At 42.8% G+C, this 19408-nt stretch overlaps 2 protein-coding genes across 2 annotated transcripts; both read left to right on the plus strand.

The window, feature by feature from the left end:
* Nucleotides 1-503: 503 nt before the first annotated feature.
* LOC115638017 (olfactory receptor 11A1-like) lies at nucleotides 504-3480 on the plus strand. The gene is made up of 2 exons (XM_030539614.1): nucleotides 504-540; nucleotides 2513-3480. Exons 1-2 carry the CDS (start codon nucleotides 504-506, stop codon nucleotides 3478-3480), a joined length of 1005 nt encoding a protein of 334 aa, XP_030395474.1.
* Nucleotides 3481-17432: 13952 nt separating this feature from the next.
* On the plus strand, nucleotides 17433-18389 carry LOC115638018 (olfactory receptor 11A1-like). The gene has a single exon (XM_030539615.1). It carries the CDS (start codon nucleotides 17433-17435, stop codon nucleotides 18387-18389), a length of 957 nt encoding a protein of 318 aa, XP_030395475.1.
* Nucleotides 18390-19408: the final 1019 nt, after the last annotated feature.

Consider the following 19408-nt stretch of genomic DNA (forward strand, 5'->3'; position numbering starts at 1 on the left):
CTCTAGTGAAAAATTTCAAATTTGTGTCTAACAAAAGAAAACTTGAAAGCCAAGAAATGTGCAGATGACAACTAAAGAAAAATGAGGGAAAATGCTGGAAGCACAAAATTTGGGCCCCAACACAAATGAAAAACAAATGAACAAAAATCATCTTCTGGTAAAAAAACTCTGATTGAGGTTCTCAATTTTTTGAGAAAAAATAAATCTTTGCGAGGAAAACTGAGGCTTTGCTGGGTAGTGCCAGTGAACCAAATGACAAATATTCCCTTTGAAATTAGAATCTTACTTTGTTATTCTATAAAATACACTCAAAGTTATAATCATTGTAATTAACCCCAATGGATTTAGCACAAGAGGAGATGTATGATCCTGTTAAAAGTATTTAATAGGAGACCACTCCTAGCACATTCTTTCAAGAAGATGTTTGGCAAGTCATCAAGTCATGGATAGAAGTACATAAAAAAAAAGGACAGCAGAAGCCCTAAGGTAGCCAATGAATGTCCATGAAGAAGGAGAGGATATTACTAAAGAAAATGAAAGGTAAAAATATGCACTATTGTGATAGGATTTGGGTGTTTAGAGCAGAACTATAGTTCAGTCAAACCCCAGTCTGTGAAAAGAAATCACATCAAATGCAAGAGATTGGATTTTTAAAAGAATTTATGCAGGTATTGTGTTTTTCAAATGCACCTAGGCATCAAAACTCATTGATTTCAATGGCACCAAGATGTTTTTGAAAATCCCACTAGGCACTTAGATATCATGGAAATTCTGGCCAAAGATCCTCAGGTGATGTCAATTATATTCTTATTTATTTTCATAGGAGGGGGCTAAGGTACCCAGCTATGCACCACTGAGATTTTTAAACCAAAATAAGGTGTTTAGACATACAGCTTCCATGAATTATAATGGGAATTATATCAAAATCCTTTAGTGAACTTTGAAAATATTGTCCTGATCCTACTCCTCTTGAATGCTGGTATTTTCAAAGAGATTTCAATGGGATCTGATCTGTCAGTGCAATACCTTCTTCTCATATTCACAGTGTGGGTACCTTTGCTTCAATGGTGATCTTAGTTTCATGTTTTACTTACTCTGTGTGCCATTGGATGTTCTCCTAATCTCACTGACTATATATTATGGAGGTTGTTGCTATATAAAACCTGTAGACAAGTGATCACATGTAGAAAGGGTGCAGAAACATTTGGCACCAATCCTTGGCATAGCTACATTGAAGCCCCTCCACACCTAAACATGAGCCTACTTCCTCAAGTTCAATGACGCATCCCAACACACTCTACAAATTCCATGCCTGGACATCAATTACTTTCTTCAGCCCACATTAACACATGACTGGGCTGTATCTATTCTAGTGGCTGATATGAATCTACTGCTACTTCCAACAGGTAGATATAGTCATTTAAGTTGAGCTGTGTGTGTGCTTTTAGAGGGAGAGATTCAAAGTTAAGTCCTCCTGAGGACCAATTCATTTATGACTATTTTTTTGGCATTGCTGTCTTGCAATTTGTGCAGATTTTCAACTTTAACAACATAAGTGTAGTAAGCAACCTAGCTGTACCTTCCATTCAATTACATCTGCGCTCTTTGCAGTTACTTTACATGGGTGTTAATGTCTGAGTTTTAAAGCAGAGCTGGTAGTGCTAAAAATGAGTATGCAAAGAAAATGAGTATTCCAATGTAATTCAAGTAACTCAAATGAGGAGTTTTGCCCATTGCAAGAGGAAGTATGTAAAGAGTGTAAATCTAATCTTGTGAAAAATCTCAACATCTGAAGTTTCTTTTGTTCCTAAGGGTTTGAAATGGACTATCTCTCTACAGAAACTCCTTGCTTAACATTGTAGTTATGTTCCTTAAAAATGCTACTTTAAGGGAAACGATGTTAAGCGACTCCAATTTCTCCATAAGAATTAATGTAAATAGGGGTGGTTAGGTTCCAGGGAATTTTTTTTTGCCAGACAAAAGACTATATATTATTACTCTGTCTTTCTCCAGAAGCTAACACAATGGGGTTCTGCTGATGGTTAGGTGGAACACGTACTACTGCAATATGTGTAGGCTTGGAAAGATAAGACTTTTTATCAATAAATATCAGTACATTTTGATTTCCCAGTACAAACACAAACCAATGAAAAAAATATTTCTATTGATAATAATATCAATTTACAGATAGGCAAAGTAAGAAAAATATGTCCTGAAAATTGAGAGTTTGATTTAATGCTGTTTACTTTGTATATTTTGAAATATGATATTGACACTTAGTGTTTTAATGGTTATAAAGCTTTAACTTTTTGACCCTCACCATCAGCTGTCATTACATAATTATTGTCTGATGCCCCCCCCATAATTTCTAAAAACTGTAAAAATTTATATTGATAAAAATTTAAAAAATCATTTAAAAATAAATATTATCTGTCAGAATCATACAATAATAACAATGGAATTCTGCCAAACTTAAATACAAGTAATTATACTATCATTTTATTTTCTCTAGGGAAAGTTCATCTGTTGAAGAAGTGTAGAGAAAATCAAACAGTCATCACCGAATTTATACTTGTGGGATTCTCAAGCTCTGAAAAATTCCAGATTGTCCTCTTTTGGGTTTTTTTAGCTACTTACCTTGTGACAATAATTGGAAACCTCCTTATTTTAATTACAGTGTTGACTGATCGCAGTCTCCACACCCCTATGTACTTCTTTTTAGGAAATTTATCCTTCTTAGATATCTGGTATGCCACAGATCTTGTCCCCAGGTTGCTGTTTGGCATGGTAACCAAGGATAACTTTATTTCGTTCACAGGTTGCATGATGCAATTTTATGTCTTTGGTGCACTGGCTGTTGCTGAATGTCTCCTTCTCACTGTCATGTCATATGATCGATATTTAGCTATATGCAAGCCGCTGCATTACATGACGCTCATGGACGGCAAGGTTTGCACTCAGTTATCAGCTGGATCCTGGGCAAGTGGCTTCGTAGGAACATCAATAACCATATGTTTGCTTTCTAATTTAAATTTCAGTGGCCCCAATGAGATTGACCATTTCTTTTGTGATATTACATCCCTGATAAAACTCTCCTGCTCTGATACTTACTTGGTTGAGATCATGGTTTTCTCCTTCTCTTCAGCTGTATCCCTGATCCCATTCCTCTTAATCCTGACATCCTACATTTGCATTCTCAAGGCCATCCTGAGGATCCCTTCCGACACTGGGAGGCAAAAGGCATTTTCCACCTGCTCCTCTCACCTTATCATTGTTAGCACATTCTATGGGACTCTGATTGCAATGTATGTGGTACCTTCCTCAGACCACACTCTGGTGCTCAACAAGGTCATCTCTTTGCTTTACACGGTGGTGACACCAATGCTAAACCCCATTGTATATAGTCTGAAGAACAAGGAATTTCATGAGGCTCTGAAGAAGCTTCTTAGTGCAGTATTAGCAGCCACAAGAAAGCTCTGAAGATGACTTTTTATCTCTTTTTAAAAATATTTTAACTAGAGATGGGCTCAATTATTTTCTCTGATCTTAAACTTGCAGTCTGCATGCACTGAACTTTATGTTAAAGGAAATCTATCTGTCTATCTATCTATCATAGATTTCAAGACATGAAGAGACCATTGTGATAATCTAATCTGACCTCCAGTACAACACAAGCCATAGAAATTCCTCAAAATAATTCTAGAGCAGATCTTTTAGAAAAACATCCAATCTTGATTTTCAAATTGTCAGTGACGGATCCACCATGACCCTTGATAAATTGCTTCAATGGTTAATTACTCTTGCTATTAAAATTAATGCATGATTTCCATTCTGACACTCTCTATCTATTGGGAGGGGTAGCTAGCTGGTTTGAATGTTGATCGGCTAAACCCAGGGTTGTTAGTTCAAATCTTGAGGGGGCCATTTAGGGATCTGGGTCAAAAATCTGTCTGGGGATTGGTCCTGCCTTGAGCAGAGGATTGGACTAGCTGATTTCCTGAGATCCCTTCCAACTTTGATATTCTATCTCTCACCATGGTGTTTGAGGACATTTTAGAAAATCTTACTCAGAATTGAAAAAACAAATTATTATTCTGTGATTCTGGATGTCAGATCAATGCATAGATCCTGATAGGACAGACCTAAACAGCTCTTCTCAGCAAGATATGAAGAATCTGGCTAAATTCAATGTAAACAATGCTGACAAATGGAGTTTCTCATTTGAAGTAAAAGAAAGAAAGAAAGAAAGAAAGAAAGAAAGAAAGAAAAATCTTTGACTGGGACTTTCAAAGAGGCCTAAGGGAATTAAGCACTCAACTCCCTTTGGAATTCAATGGGAGTTGGGTACTTAACTCCATAGGCACCTCTGAAAATTTCAACCTCAAATAAGATAGACATATCCATTAGTTTCCTTGTGTGTACTTTGTAAGTACAGTGCAGATTTAATTGCATGTTACAATATTAGTTCCAAAGCATAAAGAAAGTTAATAAAGAAAGTTTCAATAAAAAAGTCATGTCTTGGAATCTCTTATATTGTGACAAGGTCTGAAATTTTAATCTAATAAAACCAAGCATTCTTTTAAAAATGCTTAATATTTTCTTCTAGGTAGAGAGATTTTATGTCTCATGCATGTGAGGAAAGATTGCCACTAGCCCTACAATGACATTGGAAGGGAGTAAAGATTCTCTCAGTCTTCTGCACCTCCGTTCAGGGCTTTTGAGGTTTCAGCTCTGGGCGCTCACCAAAAAAGTCCTGCTTATGAATAATTCATCTTCATTCACAAGATGAAAGCTGAGATTGGGTTTCACTTTATCAGTGAAAATCAACATTTGCCAAGGGGGAAGAAAACATTTGGACCTGTTGGAGGGCCAGATTTTAAAAGGTGCTGTTGTGCTCAGCTTTGCAACATCTAACTGATTTAGGAGCCTAGATCTCATTTTCAGAAAGGGGCACATAGGAGCCAGAATCCCATTGTCAGGCTCTGTCATAAACAGATAGTTAAGGGTTAATGCTTCTTTTACCTGCAAAGGGTTAAGAAGTTCACCTAGCCTAGCTGACACCTGACCAGAGGAATCAATGGGGGAACAAGGTGTTTCAAAAGGAAGGAGGGAAATTTCCTTTGTTTAGGGTCAGTTTCAGTTTCAGCCTGAGTGAAAAAGATCAAGGAACCAGCCTCTTATCAGAGTAGTAAGTTTTAGAAAGGAATAAATAGGTTTATGTTTATTTTCTTTTGTAACCTGTCTTTGTGCAATTAGGGGAGTAATCAAATTTGGGTATTCTTGTGTGTACTAAGGTTTTTGCACAGGGAAACATCCTGTGTTTTAAATCTGTTGTCTGTGAGATCAGGTTGTATGCTGTCTCCCAGAGGTTTTTTTTTCTTTTACCTTTCTTTTCTTTAATTAAAAGACTTCTTTTTAAGAACCTGATTGATTTTTTCCCTGTTTTTTAGATCCAAGGGAATTGGATCTGGACTCACCAGGGACTGGTGGGGGGAAAAGAGAGGGGAAAGGAATAATTCTTCCTTGTTTTAAGATCCAATGTATTTGGATCAATGTTCACCAGGGACTTGGTAGAGGAGTCTCTCAAGGCTACTCAGGGAGGGGAAGGTTTTGGGGGGGAATACAGAGTTTTCCAGATAACTCAGAAATCTGGATGGTGGCAGCGAGACCAGATCTAAGTTGGTACTTAGAGGTGTGCATGCAGGTCCCCACATCTGTCTCCTAAAGTTCAGAGTGGGGGTGAAGCCTATGACAGGCTCCTAAATCAGTTAGGCACTGCAAGTGCTGAACTCAGCAATGCTTAAATACCTCAAAAAAACCTGAGACACGAGGTGGGTGAAGTGATCTCTCTTATTGGACCAACTTCTGTTGGTGAGAGAGACAAGCTTTTGAGGTTGCACAGAGATCATCTTCAGCTGAAATCAGCATGTCTCTCTCACCAGCAGAAGTTGGTCCCATAAGAGAGATCATCTCACCCACCTTCTGTCTCTAATATCTTGAGACCAACATGGCTACAGAAACACAATTTTAGATTTTACTTTAAAAAAAATCTTTTATTTTAACCTTTAAATTTTATTTATATTTTTAAAAACTTTTTAAAATTTATATTATTTTACTTTCTGTTTTTTTAATATATTCTGGCCAGCGTCTCCTGCCCAGACCCTTTTCCCCACCTCTCACACCATACAGCCCCTCCCACCAAGCCTCTCTCCCCTCACACAAGTTAGCCCTTGGAGCCAGACCCATCTCCACCCTCTACTCCGGCCAGAATGCCCATCCTGGGCCCCTCACCATAGACTCTGATGAGCTGTTTCCTCCATTAGAACCCCTTTATACCTGCCTTATCAGTACCTGTAGCCAGATCCCCCTTATGCCCTACACTCTGACTCAAGCTGGGCCCTCTCCCCACACTGTGGCCAGCCCCTCCAGCTAGACACATCACACACACCCCCACCCACTTGTGGCCATTCCTTCCTCTCAGGTCTCTTATCTTCCTATCCTGGCCATTACCTTCACCCAGACCCTTTATCCTTGCACACTGACTAGACACCCTACACAGATCCTTCCCCCTGCATACACAGACTTCCAAGCCAGACTCCACCCCTCCTCACCCAATTCCATGCCGCATCTTCCTTCCCTCCCCCCCAACCCAAACCAGGCACTCCATGCACTAATGAAGAAGACTCTACAGTCATTTTCTTTCTTTCTTTCTTTCTTTCTTTCTTTCTTTCTTTCTTTCTTTCTTTCTTTCTTTTTTAAAGCCTAGTTGGCTAATTTGCCTTTGTGATATTCACTGTTACTGTAAGCCCAGTGGGCTATGTTGCCGTTTATTATATTTACTGCTTTGCATTATATTCCGCTTTGTATTAAATTCAGCAGTAATGCAAGAAAAACCTATAGGCCTGTATCCTGTAAGACATTAGCTTCAGCAACTTAGCATAAGACTTGAGATCTATGAACTTTGAACAGATAAACAACTCAACAAAAAAACCCAAGTCTTTAGGGAGCTGAAAATAGAGTTTAAGTGAAAGTTCTGACCACAGGTACATAATTCAATCAGATAATGTCCTGTCAACGAACTGACGTTACATGACAGGTACATGTGTCCAGTTTTGGGCCCCACACTACAAGAAGGATGTGGAAAAATTGGAGAGAGTCCAGCGGAGGGCAACAAAAATGATTAGGGGGCTGGAGCACATGATTTATGAGAAGAGGCTGAGGAAATCGGCATTGTTTAGTCTGCAGAAGAGAAGAATGAGGGGGGATTTGATAGCTGCTTTCAACTATCTGAAAGGGGGTTCCAAAGAGGATGGATCTAGACAGTAACAGTCTCAAGTTTCAGTGGGGGAGGTTTAGGTTGGATATTAGGAAAACCCTTTTTCAGAAGGAGGGTGGTGAAGCACTGGAATGGGTTATCTAGGGAGGTGATGGAATCTCCTTCCATAGAGTTTTTTAATGTCAGGCTTGACAAAGCCCTAGCTGGGATGATTTAGTTGGGGATTGGTCCTTATTTGAGCAGCAGGTTGAACTAGATGACCTCTTGAATTCCCTTCCAACTCTAATATTCTATGATTTAAGTCTTAGCCTGCTTGTTTGCCTATATATCTTTTCTTTTAAGTTTCATATTTTCTTTTATAGGTTTTTAATTATTTGTTTGATATACACACCTCTACCCTGATATAATGCTGTCCTCAGGAGCAAAAAATCTTATCATGTTATAGGTGAAACCGCATTATATCGAACTTGCTTTGATCTGCCAGAGTGCGCAGCCCCGCCTCCCCCCCCCCCCGCCCGGAGCATTGCTTTACAGCGTTATATATGAATTCATATTATATTGGGTCAAATTATACTGAGCAAAAAGTGTGTGTGTGTGTGTGTGTGTGTGTGTGTGTGTGTGTGGCAAAAGCCAATGACATGACTTTATTGCCTTGGACATAAAAACCACTTCCTTCCAATTCCAATTTAGTTAAACAAGGGATCTACAGCCCACATCCTGTATGATGAGCTAAGGTGCAAAGTTAGCATACGTATGTTTGGGAACTTTCACCTAGGGCTTGGCTACACTTGCAACTTTTGTCGCCAAACCTGGCTTTTGTTGAGAAAATCGCGATAACGTGCACACTGCCAGGTCACTTTTAAAAAAAAATACCCTAGTTTTAGCAACAAAATCTTTTCCCCTCCCTTTATTGTCGACAAACAGCCAGTGTTGACACCACAGGTTTGATTTTTTTTTTATTTTATTGGCCTCCAGAAAATATCCCACAATTTCCCTGCTGCCGCTCTGGTCAGTGGTTTGAACTCTTCAGCCCTGCAGCCAAACCTGCCCCTCCTCCTCACAAGCCCTGGAACTTTTAAATTTCATTTAAATCTCATTTGCTGGCTTCCCAGAGGAGCTTCCCAGATGAGCACGGCTGGCTATAATCCCAAACATGCTCCTGCTTGGACCACGGCTGAGTTGTTGGATCTGATCAGTATACGGGGAGAGGAAGTCTGTTCAGTCAGAGCTGTGAGTGACCCATAGGAATTGGGACACATATGGGCAAATTTCTCTAGGCTTTTGTGAAAAAGGCTCTGATGGGGACAAGCACCAGGTCAGAGCGAAGATAAAGGAGCTGAGGCAGGCATACCATAAAGTGCGGGAGGTGAACAATCACTCCGGTGGTGCACCTTAGACCTCCTACTTCTATAAGAAGCTGAATGCTATCCTCGGTGGTGATCCCACCCCCATCACCAGTTACCCTGTGGATACTTCATAGGCTGCTGAAAGAGAGGTAACCTGAGGCTGAAATTGTGGATGAAAAAGTCAAGCTAGAAGAGGATGTGGTTCTCCCAGCTGGGTTGCCTGGGGGACAGGCAGCCAGGAACTTTTCTTGACTCCAGAAGTGCTCAACGGGGAGCAGGAAGCAGGTAAGACTTCCGGGTAAGTTGCTGTGGCTTGTGTAGGGAATCAAAAAGTGGGAGACAGGTAATGTTTTCTGTGAGCTGGACATTGCCCTATGTAGCTAATCTGCATGGCCAAGCAGGGTGTTGATGGACATCAAGACCTACAGGGAATCCTCCAAAGAGAGGCTCTGGCAAGGTTCAAAGAGGTACTTGTTAATCCTCTGCCACAGATTCCAAGGGATTGCAGTCTTTTTAAGTCCTCCATGGTAGGAAACTGTACCATGCCATTTAGCAATCACTGGAACTGGGACCAAAGCACCACATAGCTGAGCTGCATATAGGCTGGGGTGAAAGCCACTAGCATTCAAAAACTGAACCCTGGTTTCCCTAGTCACCCTCATCAGCGAGATGTCAGCCAGCAGGTTGGCTGCTTGTGAAAAATTGTGGGATAATTTTAGAATGAGTTCCCTGAAAAGCTTCCCTGTAAGCCGAGACCTTTTTGTCCCTATACACAACCGCCTTCCTCCTACTCTCAGAACTCATGATTTGGGGTGATCCCGGGGCTGTGTGCGCCTGCCTAGAATCTCAGTGATTTCTATTAGCAAAATGCGCTTTATATGAAAATGTTTCAGTTGTTTGCTGGAATGTAACAATCCCTTTTCGGTTCAGCACAGACCTTGAGGAACACACCATGGACTCCTGCCAACTGGTTGCAACAGATAAGAAAATATCCTAGATGAAGCAAAGAGGAGATATTCTGCGAGGTGCTGTAGTGTGATGAGAGACAGAGCAGGGCATGGAGAGAGTGCTGGGAAGCCGGAAGGCAGGACAGAAAAGAGAATGCTGCTTTTGCTAGGCAAGCAACAGGGTGGATGATAAACGTTATGGAGGATCAGACAGAGATGCTCAAGTGCTTGATACAGCTGCAGACTGAGCAGATCAAGTCTGAGTGCCTCTGCAGCAGATACACAATTATTTGCCAACCCCACCTCCCTCTATGCCCACACATTCCTTTTCACTCCACAGCACTCCTGAGTTTCCCCATCACTCCATGCCTTCTCACAGCTTGCACAATGATAGCTGGACCTACACACAGTTGTGAGATTTTACCCTTTTTAACAACAAATAAAAAGGCTAAAGTATTTAATGGTACAGTGTTTTTATTCTGTGGTCTATAAAAGCCTATAACAAGCAATTCACTCTCAGGAACAGGCTTCTAAAGCATTGTGTTGCATGGATCTTGGGCCCCAAAATTGTACATGGTTGCAACAGGGAAGCAACTCCAAAGCAGACGTGTTACTGCCCCTTATTGTCAAAGTGGTTCCTCAAAGCCTCTCTGATGTTCAGAGGAGCCCAGAGCCCTAGCATCTGGCTGTTCGAACTGTGCAGCCAAATGCTCTGCCTCAGTGTTCTGTATCTAAGCAAACATTTCACCCTTAGATTCACACAGTAAGGTCTAGCCTGACATTTAAACACCTCCAGCGAGCTTTTAAATGGCAAAAGGCACATTCAACTACCATGCAGCACCTGCTCAGCCTGTTGTTAAAACGCTCCTTGCTGATTTCCAGGTGCCCTGTGTAAGGTTTCATGAGCCAGGGCTGTAAGGGGTACACTGAGTCTCCCAGGATTACGATGGGCATTTCCACATCCCCCACTGTGAACTGTGGTCTGGAAAGAAAGTCCCTTCTTGCAGCTCCTGAAAAAGCGTGCATAATGCACCTTTCCAGACCAGCATTTATTGATGTCCATGAAATGCCCCTGGTGATCCACAAGCACCTGCAACACCATGGAGAAGTATCCCTTCCTATTGATGGATTCAGAGGCAAGGTGGTCTGGGGCTAAAATTGGAATATGTGTGCCATCAATGGCCCCGCCACAGTTAGGGAACCCCATCTCTGCAAAGCCGGCCACTATGTCCCATGTATATTTCCCAGAGTCACGGTCCTATGCAGCAGGCTGCGATTTATTGCCCTGCACACTTGGAGTAATACAGCCCCAACACTGGACTTTCCAACTCCAAATTGATTTGCAAATGACTGGTAGCAGTCTGGATTCGCCTGCTTCCACACAGTGATTGCAACGCACTTCTCTACTGGAAGGGCAGCTCTCAATCAGGTGTCCTTGCACCACAGGTTGGGGGCCAGCTCAGCACATAGCTTCATGACGGTTGCTTTATGCATCCTAAAGTTCTGTACGCACTGGTCATCATCCCACACCTACATGACAATATGATCCCACCAATCAGTGCTTGTTTCCCTAGCCCAAAAGTGACGCTCTACTGTATGCACCTGCTCTGTGAATGCACAAAGCACTGATAAGTTGCTGCTGTCCATATGACACTCGGGTGTCTGTGATTCATCCTCTGCTAACTTTGTGAGTAACTGTGCTGCCATGCGCGATGCCCTCACGACAGCTAACAGTGCATAGGCTTCTTGACTATATAGAGTCTGTTTGAGCGCAGTGACCTTGGACTGCAGCCAGCATCTTATTTTTGGACTGAGCTGAGGTGGCAAGTTAACTCGATCTCTTCTCCCTCCCTCCCTCTTAGGCCTCTTGCAACCTGCAAAGGAACCATTCACTCCACACTTGCACCTTTAACCCTTCTCGAAATACCTTGCAATGCCTGCAACAGTGTTAGCAACATACAATGCAGATTTGCCTCTCCAGGGGACCCCCTGAGGGAGAGGGCCATTATATTGTGACTGGGAAAGTGGAAATTTCCTTAGGGATTCAAATGCTGGCAACCTCAGCTTTCCTGTTACACTGTTTTAACAAACACCACAGTGTTAATTCCCTTCTGAAGGTCATCCTAAGTGCTCACTGGCAACAGGGCCCAAGGAAAATCCTGGCAGCTGGAAGGGTCAAGGCGAGGCTGCTTTCCCTGATAAACCTTGTGAGAATCTGGAGCAAGAGTCATATAAGGGCTTGTGTGATGCAAACAGACATGATGAGTAGCAGGAGACAGACATATCCCAATAGCAACATGTAGGTGTCTCCTTAGGAACTGAGAGAAGAAGACTAACTGTGAGACAAAACCCGATCACCATTGATGGAGAGGATGCTGAGGATTAGAAGTGAGTGTTACCAGTTTCAGGGAAGACATTCAATCTTATCCACAGACTCAGCCCTTAATCTGAAAGCCACTACTCTTGGACAGTGTCCTTACTCCTTGGGAGCGTTGCTCAAGTACAGACTTTACAAGCTCATCATGATGTTCTGCTGGGAAAATTGATGCAACACAAAGGAGATCTTTGTATCCATACCAATATCTACCTATCTCTGGAAACATTCCCCTCAGTTTCTTAGCTGCATCTCCAGATCTTCATGTGGTACAGATTTCTATGCACCTTACCAATCCAATCTTGTGTGATGCTCTGGGACTATCACTGAATATTTTCTCCCCGGACTTCAGAGAGAGTTGAGGGTCCTCAGCATTAATTGCAGGGTGATGAGCATCACACGGGAAAGGAGTTTACACTAAATGGGGACTGGAAATCCTTACAGATTAGGAAGTTGTAGCACCTGTGTGACAAACTTTGCCTGCCCATTTTTGTCTGTCATAGTTTTCAAGAGGAACTATAGTCCAGTGCTTAAGACACCAGCCTGTCATTAGGAAGAATTGGTTTCTATTCTCTGCTGTGATACAGCCTTCCTGTGAAGCCTTGATTAAATTGCTCTGGACCTGATTTTTAAAGGTATTTAATCACTTAGTGACATTTTCAAAAGCCCCTGGGTGACTAACACTCATTTAAATCAATGAGTTTTGGTTGCCTGGATGTTTAAAATTCTAGCAGGTGCCTAAAATCCTTGGGTCTTTTCTGGAAAATATGTTTTAGCATAACAAAATTTATTGAGAGGTAATTGAGGAAATTTGGTGCCCTGTGTTATAGAGGAGATCAGATTAGAGGATCTAATGATCCCTTCTGGCCTCTAAATCTTTGAATCTATGTTGGGAAGAGGTGCAGAAGAGTGATACATTGACTATGTTGCTGCTTTTTGTCTGGGATTTTGGGGAATATCTATCCCAGTACCTTATTGAACACCTGGCTGTGAAGCAGTTCCTCAGCAAGAAAGCATAAATCCCCATCCAAGTTTCCAATCTGAATTTTTATGGAATCAAATGCATGGAAATCAACTCAGTTTAATTGTACAGCAAAATCCCTAATGAGTATTGCTTTTTCTCAATCACCCAGGCATTTCACACAGAGAATGGTAAAAATGGAAACCTACATACAGCTCACAGAGAAAGGAGAAGGGGGCCTGTAGGTGTGTGGATTCACCCCACGGCACCTCCTGCTTGTGGCTTCCGGGAATTAGTTCGTTCCAGCTCCAGAGCGCCACTGCCTCTTGGCCCCATGTCCCTCATAGAAACATAGAATATCAGGGTTGGAAGGGACCTCAGGAGGTCATCTGGTCCAACCCCCTGCTCAAAGCAGGACCAATTCCCAACTAAATCATCCCAGCCAGGGCTTTGTCAAGACTGACCATAAAAACGTCTAAGGAAGGAGATTCCACCACCTCCCTAGGTAACCCATTCCAGTGCTTCACCACCCTCCTACTGAAAAAGTTTTTCTAATATCCAAACTAAACCTCCTCCACTGCAACTTGAGACCATTACTCCTTGTTCTGTCATCTGGTACCACTGAGAACAGGCCAGATCCATCCTCTTTGGAACCCCCTTTCAGGTAGTTGAAAGCAACTATCAAATCCCCCCTCATTCTTCTCTTCTGCAGACTAAACAATCCCAGGTCCTTCAGCCTCTCCTCATAATTCATGTTATTCAGCCCCCTAATCATTTTTGTTGCCCTCCGCTGGACTCTTTCCAATTTTTGCACACTCTTCTTGTAGTGTGGGATCCAAAACTGGACACAGTACTTCAGATGAGGCCTCACCAATGTTGAATAGAGGGGAATGATCACGTCTCTCGATCTGCTGGCAATGCCCCTAGTTATACTCCGAAAATGTTGTTAGCTTTCTTGGCAACAAGGGCACACTGTTGACTCTTATCCGGCCCCTCGTCCCCTGTAACCCCTAGATCCTTTTCTGCAGAACTGCACCCTAGCCATTCGGTCTCTAGTCTGTAACAGTGAATGGGATTCTTCCGTCCTAAGTGCAGGACTCTGCACTTGTCCTTGTTTAATCTCATTAGATTTCTTTTGGCCCAGTCCTCTAATTTGTCTAGATCCCTCTGTATCCTATCCCTACCCTCCAGCATATTTACCATTCCTGCCAGTTTAGTGTCATCTGCAAACTTGCTGAGAGTGCAGTCCACGTCATCCTCCAGATCATTAATGAAGATATTGAACAAAACCGGCCCCAGGACCGACCCCAGGGGGAATCCATTTGAAACCAGCTGCCAACTAAACATGGAGCCGTTGATCACTACCTGTTGAGCCCGACGATCTAGCCAGCTTTCTATCCATCTTATAGTCCATTCATCCAGCCCATACTTCTTTAACTTGCTGGCAAGAATATGTGGGAGACTGTATCAGAAAATTTGCTAAAGTCAAGATATATCACATCTACTGCTTTCCCCTCATCCACAGAGCAAGTTACCTTGTCATAGAAGGCAATTAGGTTAGTCAGGCATGACTTGCCCTTGGTGAATCCATTCCTGATCACTTTCCTCTCCTCTAAGTGCTTCAGAATTGATTCCTTGAGGACCTGCTCCATGATTTTTCCAGCGACTGAGGTGAGGCTGACTGGCCTGTAGTTCCCCGGATCCTCCTTCTTCCCTTTTTTAAAGATGGGCACTACATTAGCCTTTTTCCAGTCATCTGGGACCTCCCCCATTCACCATGAGTTTTCAAAGACAATGGCCAATGGCTCTGCAATCACATCCAACAACTCCTTTAGCATGCTTGGATGCAGCGCATCCAGCCCCATTGGCTTGTACTTGTCTAATTTTTCTAAATAGTCCCAAACCACTTCTTTCGCCACAGAGGGCTGGTCACCTTCTCCCCATACTGTGCTGCCCGTCTCAGGACCTCGGTGCCCTGTTAGCTGAGGTGCTCCCAGGGGCAGCTCTAGGCACTAGCAAAGCAAGCATGTGCTTGGGGCAGCCCATTTGCAAGGGCAGCAGGGATCCTGCATGGGAACTGAGAACCAACAGGGGGCTCTGGGAGCTGTAGTTCCTTGGTTAGCTCCCTGCCAATAGAGCCAGCCCTGGAACAGGGAAAGAACTACATTTCCCAGCATTTCCTTGGCCACTACCAACAGGAAAGAAGGGGAAGAAGTGAGGTAGCTGAGACCTGAACTGCAGTCTGCTGTGAATGGAGAGTTGCACTGTGAAATAGGAATGCCATATTTTAACATTCAAAAAATAGGACACTCCATGGGGAGGGAGGGTAGCCCCACCCTGACACCATCCACTCCCTCCGACTGCCCCCCACAGAAACCCCAACCCATCCAAACCCCCTGCTCCCTGATCACCCCCTCCTGGGACCCCTGCCCCTAACGGCCCCCCAGGATCCCACCCCCTATCTAAGCCTCCCTTCTCCTTGTCCCCAACTGCCTTCTCCTGAGCCCCCTCCAACTTCTCCCCTAGGATCCCACCCCCTACCTGTCCCCTGAGAAACCCCTGGGACTCCTATCCAACCACTGCCTGTCCCCTGATTGCCCCCCCCAAACCCGTGACCCATCTAACCCCCCCTTCTCCCTGCCCGACTGCCCTCGAACCTCTGCCCCATCCAACCCCCCCTGCTCCCTGTCCCTTGACTGCCCCACTTTTACTTTACCTATCCTTTTTGCTAGGATATAGTGTCCCCCTTTTGATAAATTCACCCCTGGGGGACGTCTCCACCCAATGTCAATGCTATTGGCTTTGGTATTGCACTATTTTGATAAACAACTTACTGTTAATTCCCCTATGAAGGTAATTCTAAGTGATCACCAATAGCAGGCCCAAGAGAAATCTCAGCAGCAGAGTTAAGCAGGGGAGGCTGCAGGAGTCAAATAAGGGTGTGTGTCATGCAAACAATCAAGCTGGGCAGCAGGAGAGAGGCCCATACCAACAGCCACATGTAGGTGTCTCCCCAGGAAACTGAGAGGACAAGACTGACTGCGAGACCAGACCCCGTCACCATTGATGGAGTGGTCACTGCTTCATGCTGAGTATTAAAGGTGAGTGTGACTAGTATCGGGGCAAATCTTCAAACTCTGACTCAGACTCAGCCCTTAGTTGGAAAGACATGCTTGTTAGATAGTCTCCTTACTTAGTGGGAGCTTTGCCTGAGTAAGGGCTTTAGAATCATACCATGATTTATTGCTAATGGAGATGTATCTATTCCATAAAACTCCATCTGTTCCTCTATGGAGCTTCTTACACAATCTCTCCATCTGTCTTTCTATCTACTCCTCCATCTTTACCTTGCACACTTGTCTCTCTATCTGTCCCCTTATACATCCCTTTATATCTCTGCTGATCATCTTACACATCTATCTACCTATCTCCTTAAACCTCTGTCTGTTCCCATAAACACCCTTCCATCTGTCCATCAATCACCTTCCATATTCCTTCAAATGTATGTCCCTCACTCTCCTACTCTCTATCCATCTCCCTCTCCTGGACATCTCATTACTTTCTCAAGGACATTTCAGTACAGTTTTCCGGCGTGGTTTCATCGGCTTACCCAGACTTTTCTGGGAACAGTTTCCTATTCAGCTTCCAAACCCAATCTTGTGAGATGCTATAGGTCTCCCACTCAGTATCTTCTTCCTCGATTTCAGAGGAAGTTGAGGGACCCTTATCATTTCTTGGAAGGTTCTGAGCACCACATGGGTCAGAGCTGTATGTTGGAGTGTGCTGAATGGAGACTGGAAATTCTTACAGATAAGGAAGCAGTAGTACCAGTGGGACAAGCTTTCTCTGACCATTTAATGCTCTATTTTATATTTCAAGTGGAAGGATAGTCCTATGATTAGGGCACTAGCCTGTCATTTGGGAGATTTGGTTTCTATTCTGTCCTGTATCACAGCCTTCTTGTATAGCCAAAAGCAAGATGGATTTTTAAAGGTATTTAGTCACCTCGTGGAATTTTAAAAACATTTAGTTGCCTAAGAGCCATTTAAACAAATGCACTTGTGTTGCCTGGATCTTTTTGAAAATCTCACTATTAACCTAAAGATGTTGAAAATTTGGCCCTGAGTGTATTTCTGGAAAACATGTTTTAGCCAGACACAATTTATTAAGGTCAATGCAGGGATAATTCTGGAAATTCTTTGGCATGTGTTGTAGAGGGCATCAGTTGAGATGATTTAGTCATCTGGTGACCTTTAAATCTGTGAATCAATGCATGAATAAATGTGAGGGCAGGTGTAGAAGAGGAATATATTAACTGTGGTCCTGCTCTTTGGGTGGGCTGTTGGATTTCTCCATCCTAGTACCCTATGAAACTTCTGGGTATGAAGCAGATGCTCATTTGAGAGAGAACATAATCCTGCACTTTGAATTTATATGGTATCAAATGGAGGGAAGTGAGTTTAATTGTACAGCAAATTCCTTAGCTGATCATTAGTTTTTCTCAATCACTAGTTACATCACATTGAGAATGGAGAAAGCAGAAGGGGAAAATCAAACATCTATCACAGAATTCATCCTGCTGGGATTTGGGAATCTCCCTGGACTGCAAATTCTTTTCTTCGTGCTGTTTCTAGTGATTTACATAGTCACCATGACTGCAAATATACTCATTGTTGCGATAGTTGTGTCTGATCAGCACCTTCACACCCCCATGTACTTCTTTCTGGGGAATTTGTCCTGCTTGGAAATCTGCTATACCTCCACCATACTGCCCAGGATGCTGGCCAATTTCCTAACTGGAGACAAGACCATTTCTGTGACGGGCTGCATTGTGCAGTTTTATTTGTTTGGTGTCCTGGTGACTGTTGAGTGTTATCTGCTAGCTTTGATGTCTTATGATCGATACTTAGCGATATGTAAACCATTACACTATGCAGCCCTTATGAATGGTAGGTTTTGTATGCAGCTAGCAGTTGGATCATGGCTAAGTTCATTCATAGTTCTTACCATATTAATATGTTTGGTATCACAATTAATCTTCTGCGGCCCCAATGAAATTGATCATTTCTTTTGTGATTTCAGCCCCATGATTAAACTTTCTTGCAGTGATACCAGTCTGGTTACCCTGGTGACCCTCATATTCTCCTCCATAGACATTGTTTCCCCATTTATTTTGACCCTGACATCTTATATTTTTATCATCTCCACCATCCTGAGAATCCCTTCCACCACCAGGAGGCAAAAGGCATTTTCCACCTGCTCTTCCCATCTTATTGTGGTTACAGTTTTCTATGGCGCCCTAATGATTGTCTATATATTACCCAACACCGGTTCACTGAAAGCCCTGAACAAATTTTTTTCTATCCTTTACACTGTTATGACACCCCTGATCAATCCCCTCATCTACAGCCTGAGAAACAAAGACGTCAAGGAGGCCCTGAGAAGAGCTGTCCAGAAAGGTAGGGTGTTCAGAAAGGGTGATTGAAATGGCAATAAATCTATTAACTGGTCACAAATGAACCATCTAGGTGGCCCAGGTTCCTGTCAGCCAAGGCATTCCGCATTATAGCATGAAGATACTGAGGATTTTTTAGAGTTCTATATGCCATTCAGTTGTATTTATTTAAATGTATTCATGTCAATAAGGCCAGATCCTCAGCTGGTGTAAATTGTCATAACTTCATTATCTTTTATTCCCAGTGTTATTTCTGTTTCTCTGACACTGGCAGCAGTGGTTATCCTATTGCAATGAGAAAAAGGAAGAGTGGGTAGCCATGGTGTGAATGAGTGAGATTTTTACAGGTGGGATTTGACAATTATACATCAAACTCCCATTGAAAGTCAGTGGGTGCTAGAACATAAGAATGGTCATACTGGTTCAGAAGAAAGTCCATCCAGCCCATTATCCTGTCTACCAACAGTGGCCAATACCAGGGCCCGAAGAGGGAGTGAACCTAACAAGTAATGATCAAGTGATCTCTCTCCTGCCGTCCATCACCACCCTCTGACAAACAGAGGCTAGGGACACCATTCCTTACCCATCCTGGCTAATAGCCATTAATGGATTTAACTTCAATGAATTTATCCAGTTCTCTTTTAAACCCTGTTATAGTCCTAGCCTTCACAACCTCCTCAGGCAAGGAGTTCCACAAGTTGACTGTGCGCTGTGTGAAGAACTTCCTTTTACTTGTTTTAAACCTGCTGCCCCTTAATTGCATGTGGTGGCCCCAGTTCTTATATCATGGGAACAAGTAAATAACTTTTCTTTATTCACTTTCTCCACATCACTCATGATTTTATATACCTCTATCATATCCCCCCTTAGTCTCCTCTTTTCCAAGCTGAAAAGTCCTAGCCTCTTTAATCTCTTCTCATATGGGCCCTGTTCCAAACGCCTAATCATTTTACTTGCCTTCTCTGAACCTTTTCCAGTGCAGTATATCTTTTTGAGATGAAGAGACCACATCTGTACGCAATATTCAAGATGTGGGTGTTGGATTTATA

This window comes from Gopherus evgoodei, chromosome 21, assembly GCF_007399415.2.
Source record: "Gopherus evgoodei ecotype Sinaloan lineage chromosome 21, rGopEvg1_v1.p, whole genome shotgun sequence".
Classification (NCBI taxonomy): Eukaryota; Metazoa; Chordata; order Testudines; family Testudinidae; genus Gopherus; species Gopherus evgoodei.

Bases quoted from the DNA above. Each gene is read 5' to 3' on its own strand.
- LOC115638017 (XM_030539614.1), top strand. From the start codon at position 504: ATGAAGAAGGAGAGGATATTACTAAAGAAAATGAAAG. The intron at 541-2,512 runs GTAAAAATATGC...TATTTTCTCTAG, and splicing joins ATTACTAAAGAAAATGAAAG to GGAAAGTTCATCTGTTGAAG.
- LOC115638018 (XM_030539615.1), top strand. From the start codon at position 17,433: ATGGAGAAAGCAGAAGGGGAAAATCAAACATCTATCACAGAATTCATC.